The 14449-nt window shown below is 47.6% G+C and overlaps 1 protein-coding gene across 13 annotated transcripts; it reads left to right on the top strand.

Moving 5' to 3' along the window:
• Positions 1 to 1512: 1512 nt before the first annotated feature.
• ZBTB24 (zinc finger and BTB domain containing 24) lies at positions 1513 to 14449 on the top strand. 13 transcript variants are annotated; one of them, XR_011997404.1, is made up of 8 exons: positions 1513 to 1676; positions 1971 to 2155; positions 2332 to 3318; positions 5893 to 6060; positions 6516 to 6599; positions 7191 to 7358; positions 11652 to 11733; positions 12835 to 14449. XR_011997404.1 is itself a non-coding variant. In XM_072738606.1 (8 exons), exons 3-8 carry the CDS (start codon positions 2364 to 2366, stop codon positions 13532 to 13534), a joined length of 2073 nt encoding a protein of 690 aa, XP_072594707.1. In that variant the 5' UTR covers positions 1513 to 1676; positions 1971 to 2155; positions 2332 to 2363; the 3' UTR covers positions 13535 to 14449. The 13 variants fall into 13 exon arrangements, 6 of the variants coding, with proteins under 6 accessions (XP_072594707.1, XP_072594724.1, XP_025861576.1 ...); XM_072738606.1 differs by having other exon boundaries at positions 7275 to 7358; XR_011997405.1 differs by lacking the exon at positions 11652 to 11733.

Here is a 14449-nt window from a genome sequence, read left to right as displayed (position 1 = left end):
GATCCCCTCTCGTGATGCTGGTCAGTGGCAGTGAGCTGCAGCCCCAATCAGCCATGTGATCATGATGAGGGTGAACAACCAATACACTTACAACCACTCTGTACTCATACAGCCATTCTGGTTTTTTACTTTCAACACAGTATTCAGTAAATTACAGGAGACAGGGGATCCCTGGGTGGCTCAGCGGTTTGCTGCCTGCCTATGGCTCAGGGTGTGATCCTGGAGACCCTGGATTGAGTCCCACATCTGGCTCCCTGCATGGAGCCTGTTTCTCCCTCTGCCTCTCTCTCTCTCTCTCTTTGTCTCTCATGAATAAATAAAATCTTTAAAAAAAATTATAGGAGACAAGCAACATTTATTACAAAATAGGCTTTGTGTTAGATGATTTTGCTCAACTGCAGGCCAAGGCCAGTGTTCTGAGCATGTTTGAGGCAGGCTAGGCTAAGCTATGATGTTCAGTAGGTTAGGTGTGTTACACGGCTTACAATATTTTTAACATGATATTTTGAAATTACGGTGGGTGTAACACAACACACACACACATACACACCCATTGTAAGTGGAGGAAGATCTGTATAAGCTATTAGGTGTTGGTGAATCATAAATTGAGAGCGTGGAAATGCTGAAATAGTTGGAGAGAGAAGTAGGAGAGGACTGAATTTGGCTGGGGCTTGTAGACCATTTCAAGAAGCTTGGCCTTTACTAGGAGGGTACACCGGGCGGGGGGGGTGGGCAAAGGGGGGCACATTGGATTTTAATCAGGGGAATGGCTCTATACTCTCAAATGTGATCTGCATTTGGAAAGATCTCCTTACTCCTGTGTATTGGAGAGAACAGCCCTGCAGCTAAGACTGGTTAAAAACCCTTAATAGTCTATAGAATGAGGATGATGAAAGTCTGAATAACAATAATGATCATTTTAATCATGGTAGATATGAATTAAACCAGACACTAAATTCATTACCCACCTAATCTTTGTTTGCCCACAGCTACCCAACCTGGCTGACACTTGGCCTTGACACCTCCATTTTACAGGTAAGGTAAAACAAGGTTCAGAGGACCAGTAATCTGCCCAAGCTCACTCAGTCCCCAGAGCTGTCGGACTAGAGAGAGCACCTCTCTTCACGCCCTTGGCCCGGGGAAATTGGGCGTGGGAAGGAAAAGGACAAGACAGACGTGCAAAAATAATTAGGAGGCCAACCGTAATAACGACTACATTCGCATTAGATGATGACAGTGACGATGATGGCAGTGCGTGTAAATGATGTCATTCATTCGTCACACATCCGAGACCTTCACGCGACCTTCCGCATCTGGGAAGAGCCAACACCGATCCGGGTTGACACGTGTTACGCCTAATAGCACAGAAAACTGATACCATCGCAGCGACAGGGCCCCGCCCCCGGCGTCCGCCAGGCCCCGCCCCACATCCGCCAGGCCCCGCCCCGCGTCCGCCAGGCCCCGCCCCGCGTCCGCCAGGCCCCGCCCCGCGTCCGTGGCCACGTGGTCCGGCGTCCGCGCGCAGGCTCCCGGCGCCGGCGCTTCCGGGTTGGCGGCGGCGGCCGCAGCGCGGAGACCCCGGTGGCGGCGGGCGCGGAGCTGGGCGCCGGGGCGGGCCCGGCGGAGGTGCGGGGGTGCGCCCGCCAGGCCGCCGGGTGGGCTGGGCGCCCCGAGAGGTAGGTCCGCCAGCCGGGGGCGCGGGAGCCGCGGCCGTGTCGGGCCCCCCCCCCCCCGCCCCGCGATCGAGTCCTGTCCCGCCCCAGGGCCTCCCCTGCGTCCTGCTCCTCGCGCCGCGGGCCCGGGGGCTCCCGGGGAACCGTCCGTCCGGCGCCAGCCCGGGGGGGGGGGGGGTCGTGCCACCCTTGCAGGGCGAGGCCCGCTGCGCCGCGGTCATTCCTCCAGTGCAGCTCCCCCCGGATTCCTGTCGCTCGTGTCCATTTCCTGTGCCCCTTTTTCCTGTGTTTTCGCAGACAAGATGGTTAGCAGGGCGTGAACTCGAGACACCGTAGTTTCCCATCCTGACGCGCGTGCAGCGGTGCAGAGTTAGTGCCGAGGAAGGACTTTCGAGATGGTCGGTTCCCATTCCTTCGTTTTCCGGAGGAGGAGGACGCAGACCCCGAGGAGGAACGCGGCGGCTGGAAATTCGCCGAGCTAGGTGACGGTGTCCAGCAAGGGGGAGGGTCCCCAGCTACGTTTTTTACATCTTTCTGAAAGTGGTGACATGGGAAAGTTGGGTTAACAGTGAGTCACACGCGTAGTAGTTCGTCCGGACCGGCATGAACCAGTTAGATGATGCCTCCTCCTCTTTTGATCACCACTTTCTTATTTCAGGCTTCACGCAAGGCCTTGGCCCTCTAAGGAAAATGGCAGACACATCCTCAGAGCCTTCTGGGCAGCTGGTCGTCCACTCAGACACGCACAGTGACACTGTTCTGGCCAGTTTGGAGGATCAGCGGAAGAAAGGCTTTCTCTGCGACATCACTTTGATCGTGGAGAATGTGCATTTCCGGGCTCACAAAGCCTTACTCGCTGCCAGTAGCGAATACTTCTCAATGATGTTTGCCGAGGAGGGGGAGATCGGCCAGTCCATTTATATGCTGGAAGGCATGGTTGCCGACACCTTCGGCGTCCTGCTGGAGTTTATCTACACGGGTTGTCTCCAGGCCAGTGAGAAAAGTACAGAACAAATCCTGGCCACCGCTCAGTTCTTAAAAGTCTATGACCTGGTAAAGGCTTACACAGATTTCCAGAATAATCATAGCTCCCCGAAGCCATCGACTCTGAACACCGGCAGCACTCCAGTGGTGGTTATTTCTAATAAGAAGAACGATCCCCCAAAACGGAAACGGGGAAGACCGAGAAAAGTCAACAGTTTGCAGGAGGGGAAATCACAGCTGGCTGCAGAGGAAGAAATACAACTGAGGGTAAACAACTCCGTTCAAAATAGGCATAACTTTGTGGTCAAAGAGGGAGAGAGTGGCTTCCTGAATGACCAGATTCCAGCAAAAGAAATGGAGGATTCTGAGCCGTCCTGTGAGCCAGGTAGAGGGGAGGAAATGCCTGCTGAGAAAGATGAGAACTGTGACCCCAAGACCCAGGATGGGCAGGATAGCCAGAGTCGGTACAGCAAGCGGAGGATCAGGAGGTCCGTCAAACTTAAAGATTACAAACTTGTCGGGGATGAAGACGAGCAGGGTTCAGCCAAAAGGGTCTGTGGAAGGAGAAAGCGCCCCGGTGGCCCCGAGGCCTGCTGTAAGGACTGTGGCAAAGTGTTTAAGTATAATCACTTTTTGGCAATCCACCAGAGGAGCCACACGGGTAATTACACTTTCGCAGCTTCCTCGAACAGGTGTTGGAATGATGATGATGATGATGGTGATGATAGCTTTCATTTATTGTGCAACTTCTATGTGATGGGCGTTAGAATAAGGCCTTTCTATGCGTGTTACTGCATTTAGTTCTTAAAACGAGCCCCCAAGGTGTAGGGAGTGGTATCCCCATCGGGCAGGTGAAGAGACCCAAGTACTAGAAATAATTTGCCCAGGTCCTGTTTAGTGACAGAGCTGGGATTTGAACCTAAGCTTGATTGCAGAACACTGTTCTTGTTTGGAGTCATTGGTTCAAGGCTCTAATGCCCGGGGTTCAGACTAGCCAGATTTGGTCCACTTTCAGATTCGTGAACGTTCTTCCTCTTGACTGCTTTTGCCCAGGTCTGCCCGGGACAGCTTTCTCGCTCACCCATCTAGCTGTAAATGTCTTCTCCTTCTTGGTGCCTCTAGCCCAGTGCTGGCCAGTAGACCTCTGTGGTCACTAGCCCCTTGTGATTTGAGCACTTGACCTGTGGTGAGTGTGACCGAGGAACTGAATTTTTTATTTTAATAATTTAACTGGGACCGTATCGGACAGTGCAGCCCTAGGCAAAAATCCCTTCCTTCTGAGCCCTCCCTTACTGAATTTGCTTTGCTGGGTCGGGTTGTAGTTACCAGTTAAATACCCCTCACCTAATTGTAAGCTTAAGTAGAGGGGGACACCTGAGTGGCTCAGTGGTTGAGCATCTGCCTTTAGCTCAAGTCATGATCCTGGAATCCTGGGATCGCATCCCGCATCGGGGTCCGACTGGGAGCCTGCTTCTCCCTCTGTCTGTGTCTCTGCCTCTCTCTGTGTGTCTCTCATGAACAAATAAATGAAATCTTTAAAAAAAACAACAACAACAAAACTTAAGTATAGGGACTAGTAGTAGTTAAGTCTCCTGTCACCTGGCAACTTCCCGTCCTCTGACCCAGCTGGGTCTAGCCCTGTGATCCTCAACCTGCCCACACAGTAGAATCAGCTAGGGAGCTTCTAAAACTGCCAGTGACTGGCCACCAGCCCCAGAACTTCTGATTTAGTTGGGGGCCTTGGTGTTTTTTGAAAGATGGGTCGAGAACCTTGAATCTCTGGTTCTTTAAACAAAGTAGACACTTGGGAAACATTTGTTGAACTGTAACAGAGGATGGTTAAACAGAGGGTTTAATAGTTCTGTAACATTTGTTAAGGAGAGCGGCCTGTAGGATCTTCCCTTTTGCCCCCCACTATTCTGACATTTGGCAGTGAGTCACTTTAGCATGGGTCTGTTTTCATCCCATTTCGGTGGCTGCCCGTAGAGCCATGCAGTTCGGAAACTCCCACCTTTTGGTTACAGAAAATTTTCTGAAACTTTCATTGATGGTTATCTCCCGTCGGTTTTCTGTGCTCTCTCTTTTTGGAACTCCCTGGAATTTGGATGTTGAGCCTCTGGACCCACCTCCACCCTCTGAAGTCCTTACCTCTTATTTCTCATCACTTTTAGCTCTTCGTTCTGGGAGAGTTTCCCTTTATCTTTCAATTCTCAGAGTTTTATGTCTACTCTATTTTATTTGTAGGACCCCTTTTTTATTCTCTAAATTACTATTTTTTAAAAATTATGATCGTGAATCCTCTTTTTGGTTCACAGTGTATCTTCCCTCCCCAAGCTTGTTAATAGCAGCAGTGACTCGTTCCTTAGTTTTTAATGTTTTCTGCCCCCCCCCCCCCCATGGGCAGCCTCTGTTTTCCGCAAGTTGCTTTTTTTTTTTTCCTTATCTGTTTTGGTATCTGTTTCAGCTACTAAAAGGCCTTCCTTGAACAGTGGTGTGTGAAAAACCATATTTAATCCCATTGTTGGAATGGTTGAGTGAAAGCTGCTGGCCACTGCGGTGGGGTGGAGCGGGCCTGTACACAGCGGCCTCACTGGAGGGGGGCCCACTTCCTCCCCGACACCTGACCTTGCACCTGCAGCCCTCTTACCCTGGCCTGCCATGTTCCCAAAGATGTTCCACCCTCCCGCCTGGAGGCTGGAGGCCTGGCTGCCAGTGTCTAGAGTGGGAGCGGGGGAGGAGGCTGGGCAGTCTCATCACCCTAAATGTAAACTTGGCCTTGCTGTCCCTGGAGCAGTCCCACTCCACTGTGCCTGGAGACCTCTAATCCGAAGACCCTCAGGCCAGGGACTGTTTTACCTTCTTCAGAGAACAGTGCCCATCCTTTGTTGGAGAGCAGGCCAGTCCTCTGGCTCCTTGGGTCCAGTCAGGGGGGTCTCAGGGCCTTTGAAACAGATGGTCATTTATCCTCCCTTACTCTGTTTTCAGAGATAACAGGTGCCACCAGTTCCTGAGCCTTGTGGAGGCTCTGCCTTGGGTTGTATGTATCACAGCACTCCGCCCTGCTGGCATCGGATGCATCTGTTCCAGCTTGCCAGAGTGCTGATGTTTTCTCTCCTGTTCTGGCCCTTTTGGATAGGTGCCTGTTAGCAGAAATCCCTTTTATTGTCATTTTAATCTAGGAGGAAACAGAGATGTGCATGTTGCTTACACTGTGCTTCTGGGCCTCTTATTCCAGGGGAGCGACCTTTCAAATGTAATGAGTGTGGAAAAGGCTTTGCCCAGAAGCACTCCCTGCAGGTCCACACCCGGATGCACACAGGCGAGCGGCCCTACACCTGCACCGTGTGCAGCAAGGCTCTCACCACCAAGCACTCGCTGCTGGAGCACATGAGCCTGCATTCAGGTAGCTGGGCTTGCAGCAGAGGGCCAGCTGCCACCAGGTTCCTGGGGTGGGCGTTTCCCACGTAGTGTCACTGAAGGGGACAGAATTACGCCTCTGCCAGACTAAGGTTTAGACTTGTGCACAGCATTGTGTCTTACGCTAGGGCTTATAAATCGGCTGCTGGGCGGGAGCTCAGTGTGCAAACATGTTTTGTTTAACCCCCAGAGTTTAGAATGATTTTACTTGGGTGACTTTGGGGCAAACTTGTATTTTCCAGTTCTGCCCCAGTCCCCACCACTCCCTATTGCTTTACGTACCTTTGTACATTTATGGACCTGTGCTTTGACTCTGAGGGCATTTGGATATGTAGGCAAGTCACTTGTATCATTCATAGAAAATGGGGACCGGGGCCCACTGTGTTACTGTTCTTTATAGTTTTGGCATGTTTTTTTAGTGTCTTGTTTTTTATTTGGCAGGACAGAAGTCTTTCACCTGTGATCAGTGTGGAAAATATTTTAGCCAGAAAAGACAACTGAAGAGCCATTACCGAGTCCATACAGGTACAATAAAGTGAGAGAAAATTTGGATTTGGGGGAGCAATTCACAAATACAAATTATTTGGAAACAATAGGTTCATGTTGTGGAAGATAATTTGTATTTAGGGAAAGAATCTTAAAAAGCAATCTAACTTAGATATCCTTGTGTTATTCTCTTACCTGGTGATTTATATTTAATTTTTTAATAGTACAGTTTGGTGTCACAGAAACCCTATAGAATTGACATCTTTCAAAAGTGCCACTTGAATAAGAGGGCGCCAGTTGGTTGGTTATTAATGGTGCTTAGACAGAAATATTCCCCACCCCACAATTGTCAGTCCAGGCTTTCTCCCACCCAGCCGTATACACGGTCTTTTTTTTCTCTCCCGCCAACTAATAAGAACTAAATGAGGGGTTGGAAGTGACATTTGACATCAGTTGGCTACAGTCACACCCATGCTTCAGGGAAAGAAGAGTACTTTTAGGGACATGGGCAGGGTCCCAGCTCTCCTCGGGAAACAGGGAGTTGAGATGCATAGGAAAATGCTGTTACCAAATTAATAAAAAATATTGTTGTTTTATTAAAGTACCATATTTAAAGTGATTATTTTTCAGGGAGGTGCTTTAACACAAATCACTGAAGAAGTGCAGGGAGAGAGCGCGTATATGCACTGACACTTTTTTTATTGTTGCGACAAGGCCACTCATTACCGGAATGCAACCACTGCCATCGCAAATTCATGGATGTGTCTCAGCTAAAGAAACATCTGCGAACACACACAGGTAAAACTCCCATCCCATCCTTCCTTTCTGGTACTCTGCATGTTTTCAGAAGAGTGAGAAAGAGTCCCCTCCTTGGGCTCCATTTATTATAAATTGGGTGGGAATTTTAGAAGACCATGTAAAAGCCCAAGGCAGAAGGCTGTCAACAGTGTTCTGTGGAGAGATCCCATCTCTGTTTCTTAGTAACACAGAGATGACTTAACTGAGCACTATTCCTGTATGGAAATTCATACAGGCTCAGTCGGTTAAGCATCCAACTCTTGATCTCAGCTTGGGTCTTGATCTCCGGGTCGGGAGTTCAAGCCCCATGTTGGGCCCCATGCTGGCGGTAGAGGGTACTTAAAAAAAAAGGAGATGGTAGGGATAGAGGGAACATTCCTCAGCATCTTAAAAGCCATCTACGAAAAGCCCACAGCAAATATCATTCTCAGTGGGGAAACACTGGGAACCTTTCCCCTAAGATCAGGAACACGACAGGGATGTCCATTCTCACCACTGCTATTCCACATAGTACTAGAAGTCCTAGCCTCAGCAATCAGACTGCAAAAAGAAATAGAAGTCATTCAAATTGGCAAAGAAGAAGTCAAACTTTTCCTCCCCACAGATGACTTGATACTGTACATAGAAAACCCAAAAGACTCCACCCCAAGATTGCTAGAACTCATACAGCAGTTCGGCAGTGTGGCAGGATACAAAATCAATGCCCAGAAGTCAGTGGCATTTCTATACACTAACAATGAGACTGAAGAAAGAGAAATTAAGGAGTCAATCCCATTTTCAATTGCACCCAAAAGCATAATATACCTAGGCATAAACCTAACCAAAGAGGTAAAGGATCTATACCCTAAAAACTACAGAACACTTCTGAAAGAAATTGAGGAAGACACAAAGAGATGGAAAAATATTCCATGCTCATGGATTGGAAGAATTAATATTGTGAAAATGTCAATGCTACCCAGGGCAGTTTACACATTTAATGCAATCCCTATCAAAATACCATGGACTTTCTTCAGAGAGTTGGAACAAATCATCTTAAGATTTGTGTGGAATCAGAAAAGACCCCGAGGGATCCCTGGGTGGCGCAGCAGTTTGGCGCCTGCCTTTGGCCCGCGGCGTGATCCTGGAGACCCAGGATCGGATCCCACGTTGGACTCCCGGTGCATGGAGCCTGCTTATCCCTCTGCCTGTGTCTCTGCCTCTCTCTCTCTCTCTGTGTGACTATCATAAAAAAAAGAAAAGAAAAAGAAAAGACCCCGAATAGCCAGGGGAAGATTAAAAAAGAAAACCATAGCTGGGGGCATCACAATGCCAGATTTCAGGTTGTACTACAAAGCTGTGGTCATCAAGACAGTGTGGTACTGGCACAAAAACAGACACATAGATCCATGGAACAGGATAGAGAATCCAGAAGTGGCCCCTCTATGGTCAACTAATACTCGAAAAGCAGGAAAAACTATCTACTGGAAAAAAGTCTCTTCAATAAATGGTGCTGGGAAAATTGGACATCCACGTGCAGAAGAATGAAACTAGACCATTCTCTTATACCATACACAAAGATAAACTCAAAATGGATGAAGATCTAAATATGAGACAAGAATCCATTAGAATCCTAGAGGAGAACACAGGAAACACCCTTTTTTAACTTGGCCACAGCAACTTCTTGCAAGATACATTCATAAAGGCAAAGGAAGCAAAAGCAAAAATGAATAATTGGGACTTCATCAAGATAAAAAGCTTTTGCACAGCAAAAGAAATAGTCAAAAAAACTAAAAGGCAATCTACAGAATGGGAGAAGGTATTTGTAAATGAGCTATCAGGTAAAGGACTAGTATCCAATATCTATAAAGAACTTATTAAACTCAACAGCAAAGAAACAAACAATCCAATCATGAAGTGGGCAAAAGACATGAACAGAAATTTCACAGAGGAAGACAGACATGGCCAACAAGCACGTGAGAAAATGCTCCGCATCACTTGCCATCAGGGAAATACAAATCAAAACCACAATGAGATACCACCTCACACCAGTGAGAATGGGGAAAATTAACAAGACCGGAAACAACAAATGTTGGAGAGGATGTGGAGAAAGGGGAACCCTCCTGCACTGTTGGTGGAAATGTGGACTGGTGCAGCCACTCTGGAAAACTGTGTAGAGGTTCCTCAAAGAGTTAAAAATAGACCTGCCCTACGACCCAGCAATTGCACTGCTGGGGATTTACCCCAAAGATACAGATGCAGTGAAACGCCAGGACACCTGCACCCCAATGTTTCTAGCAGCAATGTCCACAATAGGCAAACTGTGGAAGGAGCCTCGGTGTCCATCGAAAGATGAATGGATAGAGAAGCTGTGGTCTATGTATACAATGGAATATTCCTCAGCCATTAGAAATGACAAATACCCACCATTTGCTTCAACATGGATAGAACTGGAAGGTATTATGCTGAGTGAATGAAATAAATCAATTGGAGAAGGACAAACATATGGTCTCATTCATTTGGGGAATATAAAAAATAGTGAAAGGGAATAAAGGGGAGAGGAGAAAAAATGAGTGGGAAATATCAGAAAGGGAGACAGAACATGAGAGACTCCTAACTGGGAAACGAACTAGGGGAGGTGGAAGGGGAGGTGGGCGGGGGTTGGGGTGACTGGGTGACGGGCACTGAGGGGGCACTTGACGGGATGAGCACTGGGTGTTATGCTATGTGTTGGCAATTGAACTCCAAATAGATGGATGAAAGGAAGGAAGGGAGGGAGGGAGGGAAAAGAAAAAGAAAAAAAGAAAAAGAAGGGGGCAGCCCGGGTGGCTCAGTGGTTTAGTGCCAACTTCAGCCCAGGGTGTGATCCTAGAGACGCAGGATCGAGTCCCACGTCGGGCTCCCTGCATGGAGCCTGCTTCTCTCTCTGCCTGAGTCTCTGCCTCTCTCTGTGTGTTCTCTCATGAATGAATAAATAAATAAAATATTTTTAAAAATAAATTTAAAAATTAAAATTAAAAAAAAGAAGAGGAAAGGAACCAGTTTGAGTCTGGTTCTGTTTCACTTTTAATGAGTCCTTTTTCTTCCTTTTTAGAAAAGGAAGCAGAGTGAAACAAACACGAAGGTAGCCCAGGTACTGAGGGTTTTCTCACTTTCTTCTCTAGAACCAGCAGGTATAAGCTTACGCATCGCCACCTCCAGAGAAATCAACTTCAGGGATAAAGAGGAGGCAGGATCGATTAGGGCAGGTCACACTCTCAGTTGAAGTTAAAAGTGTGGGTCTTTTAGACCTTAGAGTGAGGAGCACTTCTTAAAAATAAACCTGTTAGATTTCCTAAGAAAAGCTTCCTACTGTAGGTTGGTTCTTTAATGATCCTGTTAAATTGTCTACGAAAATTATCCATCAGATTGGTTTATGCCGCTTTGAACATTTTTTTTTTTAAGCACAAGTTTTTCTCCTTAATTTGTTTTCTTAAAATCACTGGCTCATAGGGTAGGAGTTCTATGAACATGGATCTCTGTACAATCTTTCTGCATTAACGGGTTCTGTGAAAGTTAACTCAGCCGTTGAACACCCATTCACGGCACCGCTCCTGGGTCCCAAGGACACAGCGGCGAGTGGGGTGGCCAGAGCCCCTGCTGCTGAGGGCTGCTGTCTGACCAGGGAGGGCAGAGAACACATGGCTGCCTGGCAGGTTAGGTGGGGGTCAGTGCTGTGAGGAGCTAAACGCAGGCTAAGGGCAGGCTGTGGGAAGGGGAGCTGCCCTTTTATGTGGGGACTTGTCTGGGAAGGCCTCACTGCTGAGGGGACACCTTGGATGGAGATCTGGATGTTCTGGGAGTGAGACAGCCATTGGGGAGAAGAGCATCCAGGAGAAGAGCATCCCAGGCAGAGGGAAGGGCAGTTGCAAAGCCCTGAGGCACAAGTTTCTGACCTGCCAGAGAGATGCCAGGAGGCACTTGTGACTGAGGCTGCGCCAGGGCGGTGGGCGCCAGAAGGCTTCGGGCAGGTGCACAGCAGAGGCGTCCGGGGCCTGTGTCAGATGGGGCTTCGCAGCCAGGCTGCAGGCCTCAGTCACCCAGAAGCTTTATTTCTTTTTTTTTTTTTAAAGATTTTATTTATTTATTCATGAGAGAGGCAGAGAGAGAGGCAGAGACCCAGGCAGAGGGAGAAGCAGGCTCCATGCAGGGAGCCCGATGCGGGACTTAATCCTAGGACCCTGGGATCACGATCTGATCTGAGCCCCCCAGGCGCCCCTGATTACTGCTGCTTGCTTTATGTTGGATGTGTATTTCTAAACACTGTCCCTTTTTTAGGTGAGAAGCCATTTACCTGTGAAATCTGTGGCAAATCTTTCACAGCAAAGAGTTCCCTTCAGACCCACATCAGAATCCATAGGTAAAGTTTACAGATACTTTTCTTATGTGGGAGTCCTCGAGCCACCCTGGTGTTGGGTTGGGTGACATATGTTGCTTATCTAGCCCTTTTCCCCAAATTACTACATGGGTTGAACTTTCTGTGTAGTTTACTATTTTATCTTTTCAATAAAGCAACTCCTCACTTAGGCAAAGTCAGGAAAACTGGTTCTGGCTAGCAAAAGTTTTGTTACTTGAATTTTTATTTTGGGCTGGGGGCTGATCCAAAGCTTAAATCTTCAGTTAAAAATAGTTACTGAATTTGATGTTTTCTGAGTAAATGTTTTCACTCATACAACTTGCAGATTTGATTCTAAAACAAGTAATTAAGGGTTACTCAACTTGGATGTTTTGTTTTTTCGTTTTTAGGGAGAGAGTGGGAGATAGAGGGTTGTGCAGTGGGGAAGGGCAGGGAGGAGAGACTTTAAATTTTATTTATTTATTATTCATGACAGACACAGAGAAAGAGGCAGAGACACAGGGAAAGGCAGAAGCAGGCTCCCTGTAGGGAGCCTGATGTGGGACTCGATCCCAGGACCCCGGGGCCACACTCTGAGCTGAAGGCAGACGCTCAACCACTGAGCCACCCAGGCGTCCCGTGGGGAAGAGACTCTTGAGTAGGCTCCATGCTCAGCATGGAGACCAACTAAGGGCTTGATCCATGACCCTGAGATTGTGACCTGAGCCAAAATCAAGAGTCGGTCGCTTAACCCATATACTTATTTGGCCACAAGAATCTGGCAGTGAAAATGAACACAAAAAGGGGCTGTATGTGTAATATATAAATATTTGCTTTCCTATCTGAAATACAGACTATGGAATCATAAAATGTTATCACTTGTAGCCCAGCCCCACCCACCACCCTTTCTCAGCCACCACCTCCACCCTTTTCTTTTTCTTTGAGAATTAGAAACAGAAACCCCTGAAAGTTGTGACTTGCTCTGACTCCTTAAGTTAGTAGAAGAACCCATGACTTATGACTCCTAGTTGAGTTTATTTTCCTCTCTTCTTGACTTCTGCTCCCTAAATAATCAGGAAGTGATAAACAGATCTGCTTTTAAGATAAAATGTGTATTCTTTATAGAGGAGAAAAGCCATACTCCTGTGGCATATGTGGCAAATCCTTCTCTGACTCCAGTGCCAAGAGGAGACACTGCATCCTGCATACGGGCAAAAAGCCTTTCTCGTGCCCTGAGTGTAACTTACAGTTTGCTCGCTTAGACAACTTGAAGGCTCACCTGAAAATCCACAGCAAAGAAAAACCGGCCTCAGATGCCAGCAGCGTTTCTGGCAGTAATAATACCGAAGAGGTCAGGAATATTCTTCAGCTGCAACCGTATCAGCTCTCTGCATCTGGAGAGCAGGAAATTCAGCTTCTGGTGACCAACTCCGTGCATAACCTCAACTTCATGCCGGGCACTAGCCAGGGAATCAGCATCGTCACTGCAGAGAGCTCTCAGAACATGACCCCGGACCAGGCTGCGAATCTCACCCTGCTCGCGCAGCAGCCGGAACACCTGCAGAATTTAATCCTTTCGGCCCAACAGGAGCAATCAGAGCACATGCAGGGCCTCAACATGATTGAAAGCCCGATGGAACCCTCGCAGAGCGAGCCCGTGCACGTCATCACACTGTCCAAGGAAACCCTGGAACATCTTCACGCCCATCAAGAGCCAACAGGGGAGCTCGGCTTAGCGAGCGCTTCAGACCCGGCTCAGCACCTGCAGCTGACACCAGAGCCTGCTGCGCCGCCACCCACACCGCTGAGCCAGGAGCAGAGCTGACCTGTGCGCACATGTCACCTGTGGGGCCCTTCCCCCCCAGCTGCCTCTGACCGTGCGCTGGAAGGCAGGCTTTCTGTGACGCTCACACCCAGAGCCTTCCACACCCCAGCTAGCTCACGGTTCTGTGCTTTCCACCTGGGCAACAGGGTGTGTGATTCGTGTCATGTAGGGCGTCCTGATTGGATTTAGCATTCAGTATCGATGAATGGTTTTCATTTTCCTCTACTACATCCCTTAAAGTCTTGGGTCCTTTCTGTTTGGAGGCATTGAATTAGACTTCTCGAAGTCTCCAATGCTCGAGGCCGCAGGCTCTGGTCTTGCGGACTTTGCTATTTATATTTTTTTAGAACAAAGGAAGTCGTACGTTGGTTGAATTGGGTAGAATGGTTTGTTCTACTTCTTTTTTTCTGTTCGGCAGCACGATTGCTTCTACAGATAAGTCATGGCTGAGTGTGACAGATGACGATCTTGGAGAATCTGTCCTTTTTTAATATCTGCTAATCCCCTAAGAGTAACTGTCAACATTTAATCTCTCTGGTACAGTGGGCTGCTTGTGTCATGCTTGAGATAGATTCAAAGACACAAACTGAAAGTCTGTTTTAACTCAAAATGAATATCACAAGGAAGTCAAAAAGGTACAAGGTTATTTTAAAAATTCTGAACTCTTCTGAGAAACATGGATTTACATATTTTTTTGGATTTACATATTTTTTTAAAAGCAGGTTACTGAAAATTTAAAAGTCTAATTAAAGTGTGAAATTGGATCAAGAGACATTCAACCCATAAATTCTGAATTTTTGTCAGCAGTGATACTTGTTCTTCCTCATGAAGTTAAACTATCTCAGTTACCCTGGAATATAAAATTTTATTCAGTGTAATTTAAGTGTCAAATATACTCTACTGAATTCTAATTGA

The sequence above is a fragment of the Vulpes vulpes genome, chromosome 1 (assembly GCF_048418805.1).
Source record: "Vulpes vulpes isolate BD-2025 chromosome 1, VulVul3, whole genome shotgun sequence".
Classification (NCBI taxonomy): domain Eukaryota; kingdom Metazoa; phylum Chordata; class Mammalia; order Carnivora; family Canidae; genus Vulpes; species Vulpes vulpes.
This window is presented reverse-complemented; position numbering and strand designations above follow the sequence as displayed.

What these genes read in the sequence shown, in the direction of transcription:
- ZBTB24 (XM_026005791.2), top strand. Translation starts at nt 2,277, where the DNA reads ATGAACCAGTTAGATGATGCCTCCTCCTCTTTTGATCACCACTTTCTT. An exon ending in CCACCAGAGGAGCCACACGG is followed by an intron (nt 3,319 to 5,892) that starts GTAATTACACTT and finishes CTCTTATTCCAG; the next exon opens with GGGAGCGACCTTTCAAATGT. An exon ending in GCACATGAGCCTGCATTCAG is followed by an intron (nt 6,061 to 6,515) that starts GTAGCTGGGCTT and finishes TTTATTTGGCAG; the next exon opens with GACAGAAGTCTTTCACCTGT.